Source organism: Macrotis lagotis, chromosome 2 (assembly GCF_037893015.1).
Source record: "Macrotis lagotis isolate mMagLag1 chromosome 2, bilby.v1.9.chrom.fasta, whole genome shotgun sequence".
In the NCBI taxonomy this organism is placed as follows: Eukaryota; Metazoa; Chordata; class Mammalia; order Peramelemorphia; family Peramelidae; genus Macrotis; species Macrotis lagotis.
This window is the reverse complement of record NC_133659.1, coordinates 58,331,332-58,346,727: the sequence shown is the minus strand read 5'-3', so window position 1 is coordinate 58,346,727 and position 15,396 is coordinate 58,331,332. Positions and strand designations below refer to the sequence as shown.

The 15,396-nt window shown below is 38.5% G+C and overlaps 1 protein-coding gene across 1 annotated transcript; it reads left to right on the top strand.

Annotated features, from left to right (window-relative positions):
• The first annotated feature begins 1,471 nt into the window (after positions 1–1,471).
• On the top strand, positions 1,472–13,915 carry LOC141512726 (protein FAM78B). The gene is made up of 2 exons (XM_074221885.1): positions 1,472–2,321; positions 13,889–13,915. The coding sequence occupies exon 1, from the start codon at positions 1,547–1,549 to the stop codon at positions 1,919–1,921; it is 375 nt and encodes a 124-aa protein (XP_074077986.1). The 5' UTR covers positions 1,472–1,546; the 3' UTR covers positions 1,922–2,321; positions 13,889–13,915.
• Positions 13,916–15,396: the final 1,481 nt, after the last annotated feature.

The following is a 15,396-nucleotide window of genomic DNA, read 5'->3' as shown; positions in this document are numbered from 1 at the left end:
TTGGTTTTTGTTGTTTTCCTGATTATAGATGTCAGTAGTCTGAAAGAAAATATAAAGTCAAGGTCTACTTCCTAAGTTATCTGTGACTGGTCTTAAGAGTCAAGTCTAGGACAGTTGGGTGGCACAGTGAATAGAGTACTGGCCCCGCAGTCAGGAGGACCTGAGTTCAAATCTTATCTCAGACACATAATAATTACCTAGCTGTGTGATCTTTGGCAAGTCACTTAAACTCATTGTTTTGCAAAAACCAAAAAAAAAAAAAGTCAAGTCTAACTCTTTTTAGCTGGCCTCAGAAGCTGGAAGGTCATCCTGATAGCCAGAACGACCTCTTTTCCATTTCTTCCATCTCTTTATGAGGGCAAATAGAAAGAGTAAACTGTGGTGAATTGTGTGATATAAAATTATGGCCTATGTGCTGTCTTCCCTGAATAAGGAGTGGATATGAGACTGGGGAGTGTAGAAAAGGAAAGCTAAATCACCTTCAGGAGGCACTTTTCACATCATGAAAAGTCAGAGGGAAGGAGAGCCCAGAAGGACAAGCATTCAAAACTAAGCAATAAACAGAAGGGATGGATTTGAAGAAAAATTGGGGAAATCGGGAGAGCTAAGTGGCACAGTGGATAGAATGCTGGGCCTGGAGATAAGAAGATCTGAACTCAATTATGACATCAGCCACATACTAGCTGTGTGACCCTGGACAAGTAACTTGATTTTGTTTGCCTCAGTTTCCTCATCTGTAAAATAAACTGGAAAAAGAAATGTCAACTCATTCCAGTATCTTTCTCAAGAAGACCCCAATGGGGTCATGAAGAGTCAAATATGACTAAAAACAACTGAACTGAACAAACTATGTTAGCTGGATGGTATCTACTCATCTAAACATCAAGATGAGAGCTGAGAGTACTTCCTCATTCTAACTGTTCCTTGATTTTCCCTTGGTTTAAATGATAGCTAGCTGAAACTTATAAACCTTGAACAATCCTATTGCTTGGGCAAATATTCCATTGTAAACCCTTATATATTATTATAGCTCTTAATATTCCTTCATCCTTTCAAACTCTGACCTTCATGTATAACAAGGAGATGATCTCAGACAATGAGGTACCATTCCATTATCAGTATTGATTGGTACAATTATAGGCTTCACAGTTGCTAGTTAGTGATGCCCACCTCTTTGTACCAACTATTCTCAACTGGGAATGCCATTATTGAACAGTATGGAGGGTTTTAATTTGATTCTACAATAGGGCCGTGTACATTTTTCATCAGGCCTTTCTTGTGCCAGATCTCCTATACTGCTCTGTAGGATCATGTTAATAAGACAGGGAAGTAGCTCTGTACCCTTTGTAGAATTAACTCAGTCTCTTCTTTTCTTGTACATCTCTTCTGCTTTCCTAGGTCAAGCTGGGAACTGCCGGATTTGAGGGAAGGGAGAGTAAAAGCCATCAGTGACTCAGATGGGGTGAGCTATCCCTGGTATGGGAATACTACAGAAACTGTGACCCTGGTTGGCCCCACCAACAAAATCTCCAGGTTCTCAGTCAGCATGAATGACAATTTCTACCCCAGTGTAACATGGGCTGTCCCTGTGAGTGACAGTAATGTTCCACTGCTGACGAGAATCAAGAGGGACCAAAGCTTTACCACCTGGCTAGTGGCCATGAATACAACCACAAAAGAGAAGATTATTCTACAGACCATCAAATGGAGGATGAGAGTGGACATTGAGGTGGATCCCCTACAGCTTCTGGGTCACCGAGCCCGGCTGGTGGGCAGGACTCAGCAGGAACAGCCTAAGATCCTGAATAGAATGGAACCTATTCCCCCCAATGCACTAGTGAAGCCCAATGCCAATGATGCCCAAGTCCTCATGTGGAGACCCAAGCGAGGACAACCTCTGGTTGTGATACCTCCTAAATAGAATATGATTGTGTGTCTGGTACACACAGCCAAGGAGTGTAATGATGCTGTCAAGGCATAGTGTGAACCAAACTGATATTCTGAGCCAAAGCAGACCTCTCCGGTTTGCCTGCCTTTGCAGCCACTAATAAAAAATAGGGTTGCTCTTCAGGCAGAGGAATCATATACCTGGGAAAGGTCCCTCCTTATTGAGGAAAGGAAATCACTGATCTCCTGGACTTCCTATGATGTATCCGGTGGGTTGCCATACTTCAGGGCTGATTGAGGAGGCTTCCCTTACCTGAACAACTGAACTGAATCCTTTGCAGTGAGACACAAGAAATGAAAACACAATTAATCAGTGCCTGTGGTAAATGCTGCTTCCCAACCATTAGAAGTGGAAATGAAAACATCCATACCAGGTGTTTGTAAGACATGCAGTCCTGATGACAGATCAGAGGGTGTTATGAAATGGGGTTGCAAGTTGGGTGGTAGTGGGGTGGGGAAAAGGGACAAAAAGGGGAGGAATTGTTACTATTTATACCTATGCATTTTAATTGATAATCAAATGGTCAACAAAGTTCATTGGAATGAAAGGAATGTTTACAAAGGGGGTAAGTGGGAATGCTTTGAAAATGTGTTCTAAACTGTTGAGCTCAGTCTGCATAGAACTGTCCTAGGTGCTGAAGCAAAGTACAATGTGAACTGCCAATGGTTTTATCTACCTTCCTCTTTCCAATAATTATTTATTCAGAATAATTTTAAGTCTACAATTTTGCATGCATAGTTCCTGTATTCTACAGTAGCTATGATGAAGCTCTCAGTGAAATCCAAATTGTAATTTCCTTTACAACTGATTCATTCTTTCCACACTACCAACCCAAACTTAGCAAAAAGAAAATCATTTTTAAGTGAATGATGGAGCCACAAATCCACTTAAGAATCCAAGAGCATTTCAACAAACTTGAATAGTATTTCCTTTCTATTTGCTTAGTATTTGAATGGCCGGCAGGTCCTATGGGATGAATATAACAAAATGAATTTAATAAAAACTACACAAAAGTTCTACAAATATAAATGTACTATATATGTGCATATGTAGTACATATACTATATATTCATATATGTGCATATATGTACCCTCCATTTTATATCAGCTTCAAAAAACTTTTCAAATGAATGTTTGTGGAAAATGGCTCATCACAGGTTATCTACAGAATTTTTTTAAAAATGTCTGCAGCCATAGATACAACCATAACATTTTAGAACTGGAAGACATTTATCAGAGATTAGTTGGGCTCTTAGTTTCGAAACTTTTTATTCCAGGAATCAGATAGTTTAAAATTGTGGGTCATTCATTCTTAAATCTAATTGATATGAAACATACTATTGTCTAAAGTGCTTCCATCCTCCATTGTCAAAACAATGTTGCACATTTCAAGATCTAATTTATTTCCCTTTAGGGAAACTAGAAATTTAGCTACAGAGGAGGCAAACAAAGGTATTGGTGATATCTAGTGGCATCCTCATTCAAAATATTAGGCAATTTTCAACCCAAAATCTTCATACTGCCCTGTTCACTGGCCCTAGTTTCATATTTTGGAATGAAAAAGCTAGGATGCAGAAGGGTTCTAAAAACCTTGTAGATAGATAAGGCTCACGTGATCAATTTATTGATGCTAACCACTATTATCATATTGAAAGATCTGCCAGCACTTAGTTTGAGGAGTCTGAAGGAGTAAATTATAATTATTTGTGGAAGAGCAAACAAATTTTCTATTTATGTTAAAAATGATAGTGGTTTTATTTCTTTCCTGTAGAACAATGATTACTGTTATGAAAGAATTAAGTAATTTGTCCCAAATGAGTGAGAGATGGACTTGAAATCCCTGATTGTTACTCTTCTATCCTAACTACCAGGTACTATCCAATAGACTAGCTACTGACAGTAATCAGGTCTATTTATAAATAACACACTAATGACACCCCCCTCCCAGTAAGTCATAGAAGACCTGGAAACTTGGAAAGTCCATTTAGAAATAATTTACTTGCTGCATTTTTTTCCCTCCTTTTCCTTCCTTTTTTCCTGTGGGGGCTGCCCAAAGAGGGGAATCTTCATGGTTGGGGGATGAATTTGTTAAGTCTTCACTCTGATATCAAAATCACCAGTCTACAGCAAACACTGAGTAGAGGCAGTATGGTATAATGGAGAAAAGCACTGGGTGGAGTCAAAAGAATGAGAGTCTAGCCGCAGCTCTTCCATTGACTTGCTAGGTGGCAGTCATTTCATCTTGCTGATTTTCAAATTACTCACCTATAAAATAGGGAGAATGGATTAAATGAAACTATAATCTTGCCAGTTTTGGCATTTCACAATCCCTAGGATAGTTTAGTAGGAAAAATGCTGGCTTTAGGATCAGAGAACCTGGGTTAGAATCTTAACTCTGCTAATTACCAACTATGTTGCCTTGGGCAAGTCAATTAGCTTCCTTAGAACTCAGTTTCTTCATTTGTACAACTAAAGGAATCAACTCATTATTAGATGATCTCCAAGAGTCCTTCTAGCTCTAAAGATATGATCCAATGATTCTCTCAAATGTCACCATTACAGGGGTTCTTATCTCAGTCCTAAAGGCAAATCAACTCATCAAAGATTTTTTTTTCACACTCAATTTACTGGGTGTTATAGAACCACTAAGGAGAGTTTACTATGTTTAAGAACATAAAATTTTATGAAAATCAGATAAATGAGAATATCAGCTTTGGAAAAACAAGAGATGAATGTGGATCATTTGCATTACAAAAGAAATTTTGCTTTATTGAAAGATTCACCACAGGGTTCTTTTACACAACCAGTTCCCCTTGTATATTTAAAATTGGATTTAATTTATGCAAATTCTCTTTATGCTTTTTCAGGAATTCATCTATTATATGTAAAACATGGTAGAGTACATTGTGAACCTGAGCATTTTTCTTAACCTCACACTTTTCAAAGTTCTGAAACAAATCCTCAAAGTAAACAAATGCTAGTCTGGCTTTATAGAGCTTTTAGAACTGAGAGAATACTTGGAGATCATCTCATCCATTTTCTAGGTGAAGAAACAAGGTCCCAGAGAGATTAAACACTTGTTTCAAACATCATACCACTAGTCAGTTAGTAGCAAATGCAGGAAGAAAAATAAGGTATTTCTACACCCACCCCAGTCCTATCTCCCTATCTTACACTGTCCCTCATAGTAAGTCTGGAAGATTCTGGCATATACGATGATAATGAAATGAAGATAAATATGCTTAGACAAGTTCAGCACACAGTGCAAAAAAGATGTTAGTCATCATCATCATCATCATCACAGAATATTTGTGGATTATAGAGGAGGAGACAGAATGACTGAATAGTGAATTGGATGTTGAGTCAGAAAGATTTTGGTTCAAATTCTGCCTCTAATACTTAGTAATTCTATGACCATGGGCAAGTCACGTAGCCTCTCTGAACCTCAGTTTCTTCATCTGAAAATGATATTGTTGGATCAGATGATCTCCAGCTCTAAATATATGATCTTTAAAAATATTAAAGTCAGATAAGCAATAGGTCTATAAAATATTTGAAAGTTAGCCATTTTCTATTAAGAAATAATGTTTCCCCTTCTGGGTAACCTGGCTCATTAACTCCCAGCAAGTCAAGATTATATCCATGGAAGAGCAATTTAAGGAAAGCAGCAACTACCTCAAAGTAATAATAGCTAGCATTTTTAGAGAGCTGCAAGGCTGGAAAAATGTTTTACAAATAACTCTTATTTGATTCACACAACAACCCTGGCAATAGGTGCTATTTTTATCCTCATTTTACAAATGAGGAAATTGAAGTAGACAGAGTTTATGTGACTTTTCCCAGGGTCACACAGCTAGGCTCTGAGGTCAGATCTGAACTTAGGTCTTCCTAACCCTAGGTCTGGTATTCTATTCAACTGTACCATATAGTTGTCTCCAAGCACTTTGGAGTTTACAAAGCATTTCCCTTACAAGAACTCTGTGAAAGAGCTATATCAGTATTCTCATCTTTACTTTATATGTAAGAAAAGTGAAACTCAAAGAAATTAAGTCATTTGTGCATGATCCCACAACTAGGAAATTCCATATCTGGGATTCAACCTAACTCTCTTGATTCCATGTCACATTTATGTTGCCACAAGGATTCCTTTCAGGTTTTCTTCTCCCTGAGTTTGGCTGAGCCCCAATACTATAAACACTGTCAGTTTGGAGGTACAGATTTAGAGCCATGGTGAGTTGCAGAGGGAAAGTCTTGGCAAAATGGTGGCATTCATTTTCCAAGTAAATTGAGCATAAGACTCTTTGCCTTCTGGCTCTATCTATATTATCACCCAGATCATGTCAGAGAAATTTATTGTCCTACTGCATAAAATAATAGACCTAGAGGGACTTTAGTCCTCCCTTCTCGCCTGTTGAACAGATGAGAAGACTGAGGAGCATAGAAGCTGTAAGTGCCTGTGTTCATAGCTAGTTAGTGGCAGAACTAAGATAGATTCTAATATTGCTCTAGAGAGTTTGGTATCAGTCTAGAGCCCTATGTCCACAGAACGATATTCACTGAACTTTCTTATATTATCTCAGCTTCATATCTTGAACAAGCCTGTTTCTATTTTAAATTATCAATCCTTCACCCACAAATTAGTTAGTATCAATCTCAGAGACAACTTAATTCATATATAAATATATATATTTAATTCATATATATATATACATGCATAATTACTATTAAGTTCCTCCATCTTCTGCTCTGAGATGTACTCTACATTTAAACTTTTCGCTACATGCATTTGGGCTCCTATGTCATACATTTTTTATAATGAGGTCAAATTAGATAAATTAGGTTACTTCTTATTTTAATATTCAACAATTGTATAAGTTTGGTTCATAGTAGGCTTATTAGCCATGGAATAGCAGAAATACCAAATGGTCTTGGTATCAGAACACTCAAAACCAAATCCTGGCTTTGTCATTTGCCAGTTATATGTACAAATCAATTGCTTTTTCTGAACTTTAATTTCTGTATCAATAAAAGGGAGGTGTTAGTACTTGCATTAAAGTTTTCACAGGGTGTTATAAGAAGAGAATTTTACAAATCTTAGAGGACTGTGCAGATAGGAATTGTAAGTAATTTATCCATAGCTCATATATTTCCTCAATCCTTTCAAAGGTCATCTTTTTAAAAGCACCTCCTGCTAGGCCAATTCCCAAACCATTGGAACTGACCTCTCATGAACCAGCACTGTGATCTAAATAAAAAATGACTGTGGGCAAAGAATCAGTCTTTAGAATATTGAGTTTCTCTTTCATGTTTCAATATAGAGTATGGGAACAAGTTGAAAAAAAAAGTAGGAAGTGAAAATGAGACAACTGAAGCTATTGTGGTGTCAATGAAAGTACAGTCAAAGTCGAGGACTTGAGTTCAAACTCTCTTCTCCTTACTAGCAGCCTCAGTTTCTTCATATGTAAAATAAAAGTATTTGACTAGATGACCTCTACCATCCCTTCTGGTTTTAAATCCCCAAATCTTATCCACTGCCTAGGTGGCTCATTCAACCTTTCAGTGGTTCATTTGGGCATGTAAAAATTAAAAAAAAGGAGGCAACCATATGCTTCCATATATAATGGATTTTGATCTGCAAAATGTAAAATATGAGTAAAATAAAGCAATCCTGACTTTTCTTTTACTATACTCATATGATCATAAGAAACTTCCATTCTTAGAGATTCAGTTTCTTCAATTATAAAATGGAGGGTTTAAAACTAGATGACTTCTGATAATCCATCCAGTTCTAATATCCTCTGATTCTATAAAATGGGTTAAGATTGAACAGGCTAATGCTTATTCCTACATTTTTATAAATCCTTATATATTTATAATGTCTTTAAGTGGAGTCAGGACCCAATAAACTGGGTGGAATCTGATGATCTAGTCATCAAACATCACACAGTCCCCCCAAAAAGAAAGGGAGGAGAGAGAGAGAAACATTGCTCCTGGAGTAGAAACTATCCATAGCTGAGTAAAAGCCCTAATGCCAAGAAATTCCTAATACAATTGAGAACAGACCCAGTCAGCCAGGGAGGGAGGCAATGAAGAGAGATAATGCCTTTCTTGGGTTCAGTTGGCAGATAGAGCATCCCTTTGAGAGCTGAGGGGACAATTATATATCAACCAAGAGGGCTCCCAACTGGGATACAAACAAAGATGTAAACATATGCACACATTCACCCTTCAAGCTGAAAAGAAAATTAATCAAAACCTGATAAACGACTGAACTCTATAATTAAACCCAAACGATCCTTACATAGAAAAGAAGCTGAGTGAGCAAGCTTGGTGCAAGGGAGTTATTTTTACTCCAAGGTCTCATTGTCATTAATGCCTTTTGAGTCCTTGGGCACATCTGGTTCCATTCTCCTTGATATAAGAACCCATCTACCCATCAGAGATCTTCAGTCAGTCTCAAGGTTCTAAGTGGCATATTTGACCATGGAAAGAGCTTTCTCAGGGGGATCTCCCTCACTCAAGATCTCGAAGAAAAGACAGAATGACCATTTGTTCAGTCTATTGTGGTAGTAATTCTTTCTCAGTTATGGGATGCCATAGATGGTAGCTGCAATTCTCAATTTCTGTGCACAAGCCCAAAGCACCTCTGCCTGAAAGTAGCCAGAAACAACTTCAATGAATCACGTTATAATCATGTCATTCAATCTTCACACCTTCTTCAGAGGTCTGGGTTGTATTGTACCAGTTTTAACTGATGAGAAAACTGAAAATCAACCTGCTTAAGTGACTTGCTGATGGCATGTAAAGTATTTTGAGAACTTGCCCAGTTCTCAAAGCTGGAGCCAGGTTGGGGCCCCAGATTTTCTCAGATTTCTCAATTTTCTCTAAATTCAGTGTGCTTTCCATTACATCACACCTCCTCTCAGGGTAAAAAAGAAGAGTGATACTATTATCATTGAAGAGAAATTGAAAGAGTATAGATCAGCCTTGAAGCTGTAGTAAAACTTTGTTGTAAAATAGTTCCCTATAGCATGAATTCGCTTATTCTGAAAATCAAATCATTCCCACCCATCCTACATATAGAAAAAGAATGAACTCCTCCTGATATCTCAGGAAGTTGTTTTCTGTGTTGCTGGTTGCTGTGAGAGCAATATTGCAACAGAAATGAGCTTGTACTAGGCAAATAAAATCTTTACCCTTGCCCACAGAAAGTTCTCTTGCCAGCTCATGCTTTGCTTAAGAAGCAGGCACATAGGTAATAAAAGCAATTAAGATTGTGTTCTCTGCCTGCCCAATTTCATTGCTTGTGGAGGATAGAATGAGAGATTACATGCCTAGAAAACTTAACTGTTTCTGGGTATCACTTTGACTTGGTGGAATAAGTTTATTTCTATAAACGATTAGACACCCATGCCTGCAAACGCCTCCTTGGGGATGACCAGAGCATTCCCCTATGGTTGAGGAGCACCAAAATATACCTACCCCCTCAAAAATCTTAGTGCACTATTAAGCTTATTAATCTTTTAAAAATCTATGATCTCTAAACACATTGAAGCAGTAGGAGTGTAAGCCTTCCATGGATTTAATTGACTTGCTGGGAGGTAATGAACCAGGGTGCCCAGAAGGGGGAAAGAATTGCTTTCTAGTAGAAAAATGCTAACAAAAAAAATATTCCATATCTTTAAGTTATAAGAGCTTAAAATTGTACTAAGACTTTTGTTGGGACACCTTGTATTACCAATCCTGGGGCACATCTCTAGATATATGTCAAATTTTGTCAACATTCTGTTGAGGTTTTGTCTTTATCTTAAGGTTAAAAAAACAAACTTTCCTCCACACACAAGAATACAAGTCATTGGATTAAGTAGAAAGAGAGGTAGGATGTTATAGAACAAAGAACATCAGGTCAGAAGTCCTGGGCTCAAATCCTAGCTCTGCTATGGTAGGGTTGAACCAGTCACTTACTTCTCCTTATTTCTTCATCAGGAAAATGAGGAGTTTGGGCTGCATAATCATTAACATCCATTTTAGCTCTACTGTAATACTAAGAAATCCTCAAGCCAGTTTTGAGTGTCATTGAGTGAAAAACTGCTCTAAGTGAAAAGGACTAGAGAAAGGAGAAAACCTAGCTGTTGTCAAGAACCTCCCAGAGGCATCTTCAAAGGAGGGGAGTACTGAACCCTAGATCTGGGACAGAGTTGAAATCACTGCAGGCTTCGCCTAATTTAAACCATAGTCCATAAAGGGGCGATGGTTTTCATTTTGGAGTTTTCTTGGCAAAGAGACTGGAGTGGTTCACCATTTCTTTCTCCAGCTCATTTTACAGATGAGGAAACTGAGGGAAATGGTGAAGTGACTTGCCTAGGGTCACACAGCTAGTAAGCATCTGAGGACAGATTTGAACTCAGGGAGATAAGTCTTCCTGTCTCTAAGCTAGCACTCTATCCACCTTACCACCTAACTTACCCTTACTCTCTCAGCAAATAAAAGTAAAATACAGGTTCTTAAGGTATGGTTTTAAGACAGTTTGTAGTTTCTAATTATGGGGGGAGGGGGGAACCAGCTATAGAAGGTATTATTTCCCATGAGCTTCCCTAGTCTCCTCCACCTTTCTATACCACACACTAGGTCAGTCATATTCTTTAGCCATAAAGAACTTCATGGATTCTTAGTGGAGGACCTCAGAGCTCATTTTCTCAAGACACTCACTCTGCCAAACAAGGCAAGAAGTTGGGGGGTGGGGTAACCCCTGGACCAGTTGTCCTCCCCCACAACTGTATTTCAAACCTTAATATTCTATCCTAAAAGAGATTAGTTATTTTGTACACTTGGAAGATAGTCCTTTAGAGAGACCTTCCTTTCTACTTTACACATTCAAAGTTGAGGCAGGATTTGGAAGAGAGATGTCAGAGATGCCTGTCTTCCAAGTCCACATCCAGATCCAGTCTTGGCGAAGCTGAGAAATGAAGGTCACTACCTAAAGAACTATTGGATAATAAGACACAGAGAGAAAATCTTTCTAAAAGTGGGTGGGAAAGAGGTCCAGGAGATTAAAGAATCAACTCTGCTTTCTCACCAATCAAACAGGATTTATGAGATTGTTGAGAGAATTCAGGAAAAGACAGGGAAGAGAGAAAGACTCAGAATGTTCCATTTCATTCACAGTGCCTGGCACCTAGGAGATACTTGATAAAGACCTGATAAATAAATTAATGCTCATTCTCTATAGACTATCTGACCCAGCAAGAAAATGAGATAATAAAGGAAAAAGACATATCCCTTTGTATAGGAAGAGGCCAGATGTAGTTACTGACTTAGCCAATTCAAGTACCAAAATGGGTTACTACATAGGTTTTAGAAGACAGAGGTTTTTGAGCTGCTAAGCCCCCTAGATATCATCCAACCATATTTTACAAATGAGCAAAATAGATGCTAGATATATTTAATTGACTTATCCAAAGACGTGTGTGTGTGTGTGTGTGTGTGTGTGTGTGTGTGTGTGTGTGTTTTAATCATCACTCCTTCCTTCCCCTCCTGGTTCCCAACTTTCTCTGGACTTTCTCTTTCAAAATCATGCCTCTTCTGCCCTCTACTCCTAAAACTTACCTCAGCACCTAGGTCCTCACCTTGGAATATCCAATCATCCCTGTTTCCTCTTAATCATGGAAAATTCTTGTCCTGCAAGATCCAGCCCCCTTCTCCCATTTGTGATTGCCTCCTGGAGCTTCCTCCTGGATCCTCTGAGTCCCAATCTGGTGCTCTTTCCTACAATCTACTCTGAGCTCCAGAACCCAGAAAATGTTGGCTTTGCCCTTTTAGTCTTTCACAAAATTGGTTGCTCTATCTTTGAGGTAGAGAAGCCCCCTACTCCTTCCTGTGGGACCCTTTGATGGTCAACAGTATGTGCAGAATGCCTGTAAAGAGCTGTTAACTTCTCAGCAGGACATAATGAAGAAAAATTCATACCCAGTAATTTGGTAGCATTTTCAACAGATCTTTGAGGGAATAGCCAGTTATTTCCTCCATCTGTTTTTGTTCCTATCTCCACCTTTCAAACCAATTAGGATATTCCACCACGAAGGCCCGATCCAATGAAATGTTAATTGGAAAAATAACAGGAAAGATAATGCATACACTTCAGGCTGAGAACCATTTCATTAAATTGGATTTTGAAATCAAGACAGCCAATTAAATTATTTCCCACTTCACTCACTCACGTACCAGAAACTGTGGAAAGCTATTACTTTTAATTAATTAGTAAAGAAAAGAAGGATTCTGCATCAGCATATCAGATGAATAGCTACTGTGAATATGTTTCATCACTATATGGTGGGTACCCATTTGCATACACATACTCATATTTTCACATATAAAGGTTCTGTTTCTCCTTTCTCTCTCCTCCCCCTTTTGCAAAACTATGAACCCTCAGATGTCCAAATACAATAAAAAATGATCTGCTCCCTAGAGTGACTCCCAAAAACACGACCTAAAAGAAATGCCACTTTTCACCATTAGGTATCAAAAGGTTTTTTTCCTTATAGTCATTTATTTGGTGAACTCATATTCATTTATAAGATTATAGACAAAACTGGAAGGTCTCTTAGGATTTCATCTAACCCCTCATTTTACAGATGAAGAAACTGAGGTGAAAAAATATTGAATAAATTGTCCAATGTCACACAGGAAGTATTCACTGATGCCTAATGTATCACAAGCAGAGTCAAAGTCTAAGTAAGAAAAGATCCCTGACCTCATGGAGGAGGTAAGGACATACAATAGTGAGAGTGATGGTCCTAAAGCCAGGAAGACTTGTGTTCAGATTTGACCTCAGACATTTACTAGCTGTATATTCCCTAGGTAAATCACTTTACCTCTGTTTCCTCAACTGTAAAATGGGGAAGAATAACAGCTACCTCACATATGCTTATTCTCTTCCCTTATTGTTAAATAAGATGAAACAAACACAAAGCTGACAATTTTAATATAAAGTTAATAATACTAAATAATATTTACTAAATTCATTAGAAAAGTACAAAATGAAAATTAATACTGCTTTTCAAGGCACTCTTTAGGTTAATCTTAGCCAGAGAGATCCTTGCAGGCACCTACCAAAGTGCGAGGAGGAAAAGTATACATCTTAACATCATTTATTTTAATCTGGACTGAGCCTACTGGCAGCATGTTTAACACCTTTGGTTTAAGAGAAACAAACTGAGAAAAAAATCATAGAGGGCCTCTGAGTATTTATTCATTCAGTTGACCTCGGGTTCCTATCCACCCATTCACAAAAGAGTGCCATAGATAGACCCATCTCAGAGCAACAACTACATTAGGGGTCCAGACCACCTTGCCTCCTTCTGATCAACCCTTGTGAAGGTGCTATCTCTAATTAGGCTATCCATTGTACCATTTTCTAAAATGCATTCCAGGTTTCCAGAAATTCTGGTTCATGCCTGTTGTCACAGACACACAGGGGAGTCTTATTTGACTTTTTAAACAGTTGAGCTTCATCAGGGTTTAATTGGATCAATTATGCAAGAGTACCTGCTGAGTCAATGGCCTTTCCAGATCTTTTCTGCCTCAGAGAGTTGCAAAAACAAACCAGAGGTATCTGATACTACCACTTGTTTCCCATAATTCTTGTCCTGGTTAAGAGATCATAGCATAGAGTCATAGAATTGTGATGGTCCTTAGGTGTTCACCTAACACAAATCCCTTGCTTTACAGATGAAAAAAACTGAGGCCCCTAAAAGTTAGATGATTTGTCCTTAATCAGATCCAGAACAAGGATTTGAACTCAGCTCCTCCTATTAGAAATCTAATATTCCTTCCACTCCCTATGTTCCCATCCTGGATTTCCATTTAGGAATGAAACGTCATTGGTCAACAACTCCTTTCTTAACACCCATTTTATTTGCATTTTTCCATGTCCATATACAGGTCTCCTGGTAGGACAAGGCAAGTCCAGCCAACAGAACCACATAGCAGAACCACTAGCAGAAACTCTAAATGAGAAATGGCCTGTGGCTCTCGAAGCTGAAGCCCTGGACAGATGCTTCCCCGCTTATTAAAAAAAATAGTACCATCCAGCCTCTTTCCTCAACGCCTTCCCATTTCTGGGACCAGATGCTTCCCATCCAATCTAACCCTGTGGTGCCATGAGAACTTTGCCATTGACTTGTTGGGTGCCTTTTGGAATGGTCTGTCGGGAGCTGTGCAGAAGTAGGAGTGCTTGTTGAATCTATGTCTTGCACAGAGAAATTAATTTAATCTAACTGAAAATCCATCTCCCCCCATGCTTTGTGATGAACCACCCCAGGGGCAAAGATTTGGACAAATCAGATTTAATGGCACTAGCCATCAGGGCCCTGCCTCTTGCCTTTCTGATTGACTGCTGTTCTGCCTAGATCAGCTTGGCCTGGGAAGCAGAGGGAGAATTTGCTTCTTTCCTTTCTCCTTTCTTCTCTGCTTCTCTCTGTTCCCAACCCTATACCTGCTGAATATTAACCAAGAGGACAGGGTGTAGTGAGTTAGTATTAAGCATCTTCTCATGGCATTCCAAAGACACTTCCATATGGGAAGGGCCAAAGAAAAGGAGAGGTAAATTCCCTTTGTGGGAAGTTTTATCACAAGGACCAAGTAAAATTGGATGACCATGGAAGAAACTTCAGATATTACAAAAGCCAAGCATGAGTAAACAGGGTATCCTTGGTCTTGGCAATGGCATGAAAGGAGGTCTACCCAAAGGAATAACCATTTATTCATACATTCATTCATTCATTTTCTGACTTTTGTATTTATATATGTGTTTTTAAGTGTATGTTTATTATAAACTGGAAAGTTGACTTTCATCTTTGAACTAATTAACCTCAGTTTTACCCACAGGACAGGACAATAAAATCTTTTTTGGAGCCATAGAAAAAGGTCATAGGATCTAAAGTTGGAAGGGGCCCTTGAAGTCATCATATTCAATCCTGAGGTTTTACAAACAAGGAACAGGAGGCATAGAGAGGTCAGGTAGTTTGTTCAAGGCCGCACAACCAGGGAGGGATAGAGCTGGTTGGTGTTCAAACCCAGGTCCTCTGATTCTAAAATCAGAGCAATTACAATCATTATTATACACTGAGTGCTGCAAAAACATTTTCTCCAAGGTGTAAATTCATTCACCAAAATCTCCTTTCCTCCAATGAAATGCTAATTTGAACTCTCTTTTGTGCAGAAGGTGAAACACTGAAGACATTTTAGAAATTGAAAGGAAATTTGGGATCTAGATGAGATGACTTCTAAAATCCTTTCTCAATCTAAATCTAGGGTCTTATTATCAAAACCTCTCTGTCTATCACTGAGGTCTGGAAAGGGGATCTAAGATTGTACAATTAGAGGCAAAGTCAAGACTGGAACCCAGGTCTCCTGACTCAGTCCAGTGTTTTCTCCATTACCTCATACTT